The sequence below is a fragment of the Bolinopsis microptera genome, chromosome 10 (assembly GCF_026151205.1).
Source record: "Bolinopsis microptera isolate Bmic1 chromosome 10, MBARI_Bmic_1.0, whole genome shotgun sequence".
NCBI classification, from domain to species: Eukaryota; Metazoa; Ctenophora; class Tentaculata; order Lobata; family Bolinopsidae; genus Bolinopsis; species Bolinopsis microptera.
Genome location: NC_087081.1, coordinates 28,968 through 39,516, shown reverse-complemented (window position 1 = coordinate 39,516; position 10,549 = coordinate 28,968). Strand labels below are relative to the sequence as shown.

Here is a 10,549-nt window from a genome sequence, read left to right as displayed (position 1 = left end):
TGACCTGATTTTTTCAAACAGATAAACTACTACGATGGACCGAGAGAGTCAATAGATTTCGGGGACGGCAAGAGAGTATCCGTACAGAAGAACAAGGATTACCAGTCCCTCTCATGCATCCTACCTGAAAGTTACCCCAAAATTGAGGCTGTCTGGTGAGTTTCCAACTTCAGTTTTGGGTTTCTGGCTTGTTTTAGTTGGGTTGTGACTAGTTTTCTAATTAGTTTTTAATAAGCTCATGTTCACTTCTTCCTTTCGAGAGTTGAGATTGATTTTGCGTTCTGTTTAAGGTACAAAAACGGTGAAAAGATAGCAGATGAACGACGAATGTTTCATTCTCCCCCGAGAAACTTACTTTGGGAAGACAAAAGATATTCGGAGGGGGCTCTCATAATCATGTTAGTATAATTAATTAATATGTATAATTAATTAGTATAATTAGTTAGTATAATTAATGTTAGTATATATATATTATATAATCATGTTAGTATAACTATAACAGTATAAGGAGAAGTATTATATACGGAGCAACGCTGATCTGACATTATTTCACTGTAATATATATAGTGCTATCTTTTGTAAACCTTGTTGTACGGCGAATGATAAGGGGAAATAAGTAATCTTTACTTATGACAGTAGACGGTAGAGATTAACATAAGAGTGCTGTGTACATTGTACACATTGTACATATTGTACAGACAGTGCTGTGTACTGACCTCTAACTTATTTGCCATCGAGCTGTCTCGTCTGATAGATTTTTGGCTAATTTGCACATAAAGAAAAGTTTAAGTGTCTGAAATCAAGATTTGGAATATCTGCCTTGCCATTGTCCACCGAAAACTAAAATAAACAGGTTTTTGCTACGTATCAACCTTGCTCAATCCCTCAGTTAAGTATGAAAAACCACTGATGCATGATAAACAGTTTCTTTATAAATAAATTTAAGTCTATAATATTATAATTGACGTATTTCACAACACTTTTATTTCCCTGTTTTCTGTTCTAATACACGGTACATCTTTACCAGGTATATTGACCGGGAAGATAAGGGGGTGTACGACTGTAAAACAACTTATAACGGTACTGAGTACTTACTACAGAGATATACCCTGCGCGTTGTCGTGAGTTCACTTTCACTTTGCCTTCAAAATAAACTCAGAAAAGACTTATTGACTATGTGTTCAGTTTATGTATTTACAATCTAAATTTAGCTATATATCATCTTACTTCTTATAATGCAAGGTAAAGTCGCTGTGTATATTTATATGTCTATATCCGTATTAAACTGTACGTGGACGCGGAAGTAATCCCAGTAACACCTTCAAACTTTGCGACACAAATTTATACGAGCAATTTCATTATTTCATGGTCTCTGAATTCTTCAAATCCCATTTACTACAGAAAGGTGGCCGATTCCCTAATTTCAACTTGATATAATGCTATGTCTCAGCGGGTAATATATAGATCATAAAAGTTATTTTCCCGTAGCTTCATGATACAAACCCCGATTCACCGCGGCCATTTCTTTCCCAAAATATGGATGAACATACAGAACGCGTACAAAACAAAACCCCGATTTCTGCAAACCAGGACCCCCGGCCTCCTTGCCGCCTTGCGGTTACAAATGCAGGCTTTTTTTCTTTTATTATCAAACCTCAAAACCTTATTCAGACATAAATCATTTCAATCGCTAAGTACAGAGATATTAGTTTCTTGAATCAGTAATAGCCCCTTTTAAGAAAGTCGTATCTGCTACATACCAGGTACCCACCACTAAATCCTACATTTTGCAATGCTCATCTCCATGTTACAGTCCGTAGGAGGGTACAATTAGGAAACAATCCACCAAACTAACCATACTAAATCCCACGAAAATAAATAAATAAAACTGATCAATAAAGTTTAAAATCAGCTAAATACCAGGGAGAGGTTCAAGCGTCCAACCTGATAAAACCGAGTAATATAGTAACGGTAGACGGAGAGAGCACGTACGGAGGACAGGCTACTCTATACTGCTCCGGTATTGGCAAACCAGCACCTCGTATATCTTGGAATAAGGTACATGGTGATACACTTTAATTTACTTATTAGTTTACGTATTTAACCGATATAATGTGAAATAATTAGGACTACTGCTTTACTTATTAGTTTAAGTATTTGACTAATATAATATGAATTGTAGGAACACTTTAGATAAGAGTGCTTTAGATAAGAGTGCTTAGAGTAAAGTATTGGTTAAGTATTAGACAGTTCAAGTTTACACAGTTCAAAATAAATTAAACATTGATTATATAATCGAAGTAATATAACAAGTATGTTTAATTTAATTAATATAACAGATATATTAAGTAAAGTGTTTTCTATCAGATGGATGGTTCCAGAGTAGAAACAAGCGAGAAATTCCTGCTCCAAGACAACAGAAGACGACTTGTGATTACAAACGTTAACAGTGATGACGGTACATCTTACACCTGCTCTGTGACGGTCGGGTGAGTGACATCTCGTTACTATGTCATGTTGTCACGTGACTATGTCATCTTGTCACGTGACTGTCATCCTGTCACGTGACTGTCGTGTTGTCACGTGACTATGTCATCTTGTCACGTGACTGTCATCCTGTCACGTGACTGTCGTGTTGTCACGTGACTATGTCATCTTGTCACGTGACTGTCGTGTTGTCACGTGACTATGTCATCTTGTCACGTGACTGTCATCCTGTCACGTGACTGTCGTGTTGTCACGTGACTATGTCATCTTGTCACGTGACCTTGGCATTAAAAAATAAAACATACGATAACCCACTCTAATCACGTGACACGTAGCTCCTTATGAGCACATACCTGAGTTTCATTCACAGAGATGGTTCATACAAACACAATTTTAATTAAAGTTGTTTTAATTAAATTGTTCAGAATTGCTTAGACGGCACGGTAATAATTTAAACGGTCTGATTCATTGATAAGTATAACGAAGAAATGAGGAAACAAAACATCATGCAGTATAAAAGGAGCAAAATATTTATGAAAATGGAAAAATTATGAAAACCGAGCATCCTATTTTATATATAATATATATAAAAATAGGATGCTCGTTTTTATTATATTATGTATCCTACAGGGATATTTAAAACATATATTTAAAACTGCCTCCTCTCAGCGCGTGAAAATGTGGTCATGTGATACGGCCAGGGCAACGTGGTCATTTCACGTGACAGTAAACCTTGTAAACCTCGTGACAGTAAACCTTGTAAACCTCGTGACAGTAAACCTTGTAAACCTCGTGACAGTAAACCTTGTAAACCTCGTGACAGTAAACCTTGTAAACCTCGTGACAGTAAACCTTGTAAACCTCGTGACAGTAAACCTTGTAAACCTCGTGGTAGTATGTCCTTGACAAACTATTGATTCTGCATATTCTAATAATTTCGTATAATTTGTCCGGTTCCCAATTTGTCAATATAACGTCTCCTGATTCTTGTAGCGATGTGTTCACACTTCACACCCGTGCCGAGACTGGTCACTAACTGGTCACTAACTGGTCACTAACTGGTCACTAATTGGTCACTTACTGGTCACTAACTAGTCATTAACTGGTCACTCACTGGTCAATTACTCCAGAACCTTCCACAGGGGTGCTGGCAAGAAAACTCAGATTGTTAGCATGGATATAATTCCCCCGGTCTCAGCTCAGATTACATTTGTAGAGCAGCCCAAGTCTCAGATAATCTTTACAAACAGATATCCTACATTCTCTCTCAAGTGTTCTATCAACCTGGCCGAGTAAGTACCGGTCTCTTCTTCCGTTCATTTTATTTTTAGTTTCCGTGCAAATTATTACGCTGAAATAAAATTAAAAGATAAAATTGAACTACAAAAACTCAAAATCAACAAACCCTCAGGTTTATTGGGGTAGAAGGAAGTATGATGCCAGTACTTTACTGGTTAAAGAACGGTAACCAGTTGGGCTTCTCTAGTCGGAGAAAGTCCACAACCAGACAAGACTCCGAGACCAATGTGTTGGAGAGCTCGATAGAGTTTGTCTCTCCGAATGAGAGTGATTTAGGTTCGTGTTTATGTTGTGGTTCCAGTTAGCCCTATTTTCTAATGAAGTATGCTAACAACTGGCGGAGGAGATCAAATCGCTTTTACTTGTAACTCAAACTTACACCATCTCCCGCTACCTTATCTTACTTTAAGTTGTTTGATTTATCAGCTAAATATAATGCCTGTGGTAGGAATATATCAGTGTATTGCACGAGGCACAACACAACTGAGACAAGTAACAGCTTACGTAAACGTGAGGAGCACTGAGGGGGACTACAATATGGAGGTGGTGGAACCTAAATATGACTTTATCAGCGTTCCTATGACTGTAAGTATGATTTCATCAGTGTTCTGTGTTTACTCACAGTGGGGGAGTAGTACGTGGCTAGAAATTATATTATCATGTTTTTGTTTGTTTTGGTATATTTATGTCTTGTGCTATGCAAGAAACCGCACAATAAATTATCAAACGACTCCCGTCTGTTATGTGCCGGAATAGTTGGCGGGGTCCGGGACTCTACGGCGTAAGACTCTAACCCGCCGTCGTAGAGTCTTACGCCGTAGAGTCCGAACCCTGCTGTATATGACTGATGGGAATTTACTTTAAAACATTTTAACCAAGCAAATTTAAAAAATATGGTTAAGTGACGGTCCCTTATTTACAGGTGTCGGCAGCCGAAGAACACTGTAGGTCCTGGATGACAAACGGTCATTTAGTGAGTATTATGAGCAGAAAAGAGGCGGATACTGTCACCCGACTTCTCAAACAAGAGAGTGAGTAAAACTCTTATCATCTGTTTAGTGTTATCTTGCACGTGGAATAAAACTCTTATCATCTGCTTAGTGTTACCTTGCACGTGGAGTAAAACTCTTATCATCTGATTAGTGTTATCTTGCACGTGGAGTAAAACTCTTATCATCTGCTTAGTGTTATCTTGCACGTGGAGTAAAACTCTTATCATCTGCTTAGTGTTATCTTGCACGTGGAATAAAACTCTTATCATCTGCTTAGTGTTACCTTGCACGTGGAGTAAAACTCTTATCATCTGATTAGTGTTATCTTGCACGTGGAGTAAAACTCTTATCATCTGCTTAGTGTTACCTTGCACGTGGAGTAAAACTCTTATCATCTGCTTAGTGTTATCTTGCACGTGGAGTAAAACTCTTATCATCTGATTAGTGTTATCTTGCACGTGAGCGTGAGCACTTTACGGACCTAGAGTCGAACCGTTTAAAAAACCGAGATTTAGACTATAAACAAAACACGTATGTATTAATGCTTTTCAAACAAAGTTACAAAGAATTGTTCTGTAGCGCTCAGTAGTGCTCAGGAGAAACTTTTAATGTTGTGTTTTACACTTTTACTGGTGCCAACTCTAGATTATCATAAGCTAAATGTAATTCTAACACTGGCTTCATGTTCAGATATAGAGCAAGCCTGGATAGGACTAACTTGTGAACGGTACTCTGGCACCTGGCTCTGGACACAACCTGCCGACGATTCCAGCAAATTCAGTTTCTGGGCTGAAGGTGGGTTAACTAGTAACTACCCTTCATTATCACGTGGCACTTCATTGTCACGTGACACTAATTTTTGGCGCCACACCATTATGTTTACAGTATGCACTAGGCACTGAAGGGGTATCCTAGGAATTTTTTTGAAATTTTAACAGGTACCCCTCCTCATTTAACCCTCAATTATAAAGTTTCCTATCATTCGGCTGAGTCGACCGAGGAGATCGCATTGTTCCAATGGATCCTCAGCTACTTTCTTAAGCACCTGATGATGTAACTTAACAGTACACTCTCAGAGAACCCTGATAACCTGTTACGCGGGTGAAGAGTACGCTATAATGGACACAAGTCTGGAGGGTCGGTGGCTGATGTCCGACTGGCCGATAAAAAGTATCCCTTTGTGTGTAAACAGTACACCAAGACGTGTCCTAGTATTAGAGAGTACTACAGTGGTAAACTTGAACCGCTTAATAAAGTGAGTCGGGGTAAACTACTTCAGCTGAGGGGGATTCTTTCAATTTTCTTAGAAATTATTTTTAAATTTTTCTTAGAAAGTTTGGATTAGCCGGCATTATTACTTTATTATTACTATTGACTTGGTAATCTTCCTGGACTCGCAAGTGTTAGATCTCAAATCTAATGGACAGCCGTCACTCACCAAACGACTCACAAACAATATCATTACCAGGTTGAAAGTAAAGATACAAGATATGGGGTCGGAGAGAGTATAACTGTAACCTGCGTTGATCGAACGGTAAGATTCTAAACGCAAGGAAATATTTTACAGTTTTGAAAATTTCGGCGTTTATTTTCTTGAGAGTTCAAAAAAGAATAAACGTCAGCTAGTTATATGTTCTCTAAACTTAGAAGGAAACTGAAATAAACATTGACTAAACCCTCAGGTTCAGATCAAAGAAACTCTAACTTGCACTACGTCGGGGAAATACTATCCTGACGAGGGGTTTCGCCTGTCCCGTCTACAGTTCTGCTCCTTCACAAACATTTTCATCATTTATTCTCCTAGTGTCGGTTATTAGCAGGTTAATTATCAGATGTCCTGAAATTATTAGCTGTCTGTATTATAGGTTTCTGCTTTCTATAGCAGGGAACTGTTTTGTATCATCTTTTAATCAGAAACGAAACGATAGTAAAATGTGGGTCCCGCACTGTTGGGGACGATTGTAAGATATTTATTCAGAGTTTTGATGTCGAAGAAATAAATTGTGATGATTGTGATGCCATTTGGTGATTGAGCTCTCATTTCCGAAAATAAGACATTCAAAACTGACAGACTTGCCAACTGGAATCATAGTTTTCAGCGTGTATGACAGTTTAAAACTGGATCGGACACGATGCAACAATTGGCTCTGAAAACCCGTTTTCTGTACTTCTAACCTTGAAACTGAAGGAGGACCGAAATAATGTTCACACAAGCCATGCCCTTATTTGGGTATCACGTGCTATGTAGAAGTTTTAATATTTACGGATTTCCCTCTAAATTCATATTCATGAGATTTAAGCATTGAGCTTTTGTAAACAGACCTTTTGAATTTCGAACTTGCGTAGATTCCCTAAAGCCATGCCCTTATTTGGGTATAACGTGTCATGTTCCCTAAAGTTACATTATCTTGGTCATAATACAGAGTTCTCAGTTCAAAAAGATTGGAGAGCATTACATACTTACTGCATAGTCCAGTATTGATAAATTGGCGAAATTTCCAATAAAAATCATCTGTTTTTTATATAATGATAAGAATGAATAAGAATGATCTCAAATACTTTTGACATTCAGATGGTAGGTTCGATGATTAATTAATTTTAATGTTGCCTCATTTTTATCGAATTCCTTAAAAATTTTTATTTGAGTTGTATCCACCAATTAGTATATATGTACAAGTTTAATTCACCTGGGCCAATTTGATGTTAACATGTAACGACATAAGATTTAATTTCTATTTCGTTATATTTTTAACGTAGACCTAATTTACTGTAAAACGGTTACATTTGGTCACAACATCTCATTTTTCATTATTCATTTAGCTGACATTTTATTTAAATTCGTTGACATTTATTCTATTACAGTAGAATGTCTTTTCGAGTGATTAATAGATATGGATACTGGCGGGGAGGTGATAATTGTTTGTTTACATTAATAGTGAGCACATGTTCAGGAGGCTGAGGAGGTGATAATTGCTTGAGGTGATAATTGCTAGTTTACATCTAAGTTTACATCAGTAATTACAATTTTAATTACAAAGAAGTTAACGAGTGAACGATCGTTTCTTCAGAATTTTCAAGGAATTCATAACTTTTTATTTTTAAAGAGCACACTCTGTGAATGTAATCAGGGATCCTGGACATTTAATTAAAGTGGAATATTAAACTATTTTTATTGATTAATATATTGATCTGTAAATAATGATAACTTATTCGTACGAAGTGGATTTTGTTTACAAACGCAAACTTGGCTTATTTTTATTGTACCACATACAGTTATGAACTAAACCGTCAGCTGCCAACCAACCTGATTCTGATTGCTGCCAGACGAGAGGGCCCCCTAGCTGTGATCTAACTGCCTAGTTGTACTTGTAGCGCGATGCGTTACTGTGCCGCGCCGCGCACTCAATGAGGCTTCTCACAGCGGCGAGATGCGCCGAGCTGCGATGAATTGACATCGTCAATTAAACTGCCTAGACAATTAAAAAGCAGACCCAATTAGTGGCAGAGTGGATGATCGGTCTGACAGTCAGGCTCGTCTGTTATTGAGTGTTATCATATCCAGTATATACTATTTGAATTAGATGACAGTTTAATTGTGATGGAAATTCAATCTATGATAATTTAACAAGTCAATTTACAATTTTCGTAGGATAATTAATGAAATTTACTGATAACTAAATCAAAATGCAATATACATCATTAACAGTTAACTGAATCTTATGCCCAAATGCTTTAGCTACTGCAAAAATATTCCGTCTTGTAAATGCTAGGTAATGTAGTAGTATAATAGGGTCTGTAGTCTGTAGATATTAGAGCCTTAAAGTTAATAAGGACGAATAGGGCACATCACGTCTTGTGGAGGTTCACCAGTGCAAGAAGGAAAGCGAGTTATACATATAATTGACCGTGACGGATGTTACTCGTCTAAGACTAAATTTCTTCGAAGTAGAGCCGGTTTCACTAATTCACTCGCCATGGATTATAGGAAATCGGAGCTTAAATTGAGTTTATTGCACGCGCGGTGGACAAATTGTGTGAAAACAACTGACACTGTGCTGTCACAAATAATGCGCGATATAGAGGTGACCAATGAAATCACGGCATTAAAAACACGCGATAGCGCGCGCTGGCGAGTGAATTAGTAAAATCCAAGTAGAGCGCCGCTTTCTTGTCGAAATATCAAATATAAACCGAAATAATTTCCATCGGTATTTTGTCGAGCTAAACATCCTGCACCCTTTGAACATAATCGAATTGCTTGAATCTCAAAAATTGGCGAGCTGGAGGCCAGTCTTACTGCTTACAGCTGTTCCAATAGGACGTATTAGAGCTATTTTTAATTGACGATGTCAATTCATCTCAGCTCTGTACAGTAGCGCATCGCGCTACAAGAGCTATTTCAGCTAATGAGTTATGTACAATTTAAGGTTAAGACTGGATCTGGAAAAGTCATTTTAGGGCGCACCAACTAGTTTCCAACGGTATTTTGTCGAGTGGAACATCCTGCACCCTTTGAACATCCTCGATTTGCTTCAATCTTAAAAATGTCGAGCAGCGAGCTGGAGGCCAGTCTTAAAGGTTCTAATTAAATAGGACGTATTGATGGCGCTAGGTTGTACTTGTACTTATACTTATAGAGTTTTAGTTGTACGATTATTGAATATTGAGGCTAATGTTTGATGGTTATTGGGAGGCATAGATTTTGGGCACATCAATCGATATTTTGCAGAACATGGAACTTCAGTAACAGTAATCATGAAGTTACCCTGAAAAATGTTTTAAAAATGTCCATTGAGCAAGCTAACCTCATATTCATGAGGAATGTTGTTAAATAAGCTTAGGGGCTATTGCAGTGCAAATTGTTTCAAAACCACTTGTTCAATGAACCGCAAGTTACATAATCATATTCATAGCACCGCGTTGGGTGTATGGCATGAATTTGACACTAATTGGTAATACCAGGAAAAATAAATCCGTGTGTTCTGATTAATAGTATCTCATAACATAGTCATAATATAACTTAGTATTAACTAGTTGCAGTGTTCAATGCAGATCGGAAAATTAAATTCACATCCAAGTAGTATAATTATTTATATCATGGTTTATTCAATATAACAGTACAATATGAATCAGAATTAGGTTTCCCGAGAATTAGGTTTCGCGAGAATTAGGTTTCGCGAGAATTAGGTTTCGCGAGAATTAGGTTTCGCGAGAATTGGGTTTCGCGAGAATTGGGTTTCAAATACTCTTGGTGTGGACAACATCACCAACAGCATAATAGAGTCATAGGTGTCTAGAAACTCAACGCCGTCCCTAGACTTAGAGTAGTCGTTAGTGAACAAAATGTTTGGGTGGATACTATTAAGCCATTCCATGAATTGTAATACTAATAGTTCCTCAACAGTACCAGGTCAAGCCATATAAATTTCATCACGTAATCTACCCCAGAATGATGGTCTATGAGGCGGGCCATATTCTAAATCTCCTTCATTAACTAAAATATCAATATTATCCATAGCACAATCTGCATACTTACATGAGTTCTTAGGACCCATCGCTGCTCTACGCTCCTGACGGTATGTTATTCCGTTAAACGAAGCAATGTTGTAATCAAGAGTAATTTCTAGTGCACTAATAATGTATTCTGTACTAAACAATTGATCACCACTACTCCTTTTATCCTGGGATGGGGCCTACTGTTACTAGTATAGTATAAGTACTACAATTTTGAGATGAAGTTCGAGCACGCTGTGAACCTGTAGGTCATGGTG

At 37.5% G+C, this 10,549-nt stretch overlaps 1 protein-coding gene across 1 annotated transcript; it reads left to right on the top strand.

Moving 5' to 3' along the window:
• The first annotated feature begins 1,038 nt into the window (after positions 1-1,038).
• Positions 1,039-6,548, top strand: LOC134822376 (uncharacterized). The gene is made up of 11 exons (XM_063833404.1): positions 1,039-1,121; positions 1,924-2,058; positions 2,368-2,489; positions 3,630-3,779; positions 3,899-4,062; positions 4,235-4,371; positions 4,709-4,817; positions 5,469-5,573; positions 5,855-6,033; positions 6,247-6,312; positions 6,461-6,548. The coding sequence occupies exons 3-9, from the start codon at positions 2,368-2,370 to the stop codon at positions 5,881-5,883; spliced, it is 816 nt and encodes a 271-aa protein (XP_063689474.1). The 5' UTR covers positions 1,039-1,121; positions 1,924-2,058; the 3' UTR covers positions 5,884-6,033; positions 6,247-6,312; positions 6,461-6,548.
• The last annotated feature ends 4,001 nt before the right edge of the window (positions 6,549-10,549 follow it).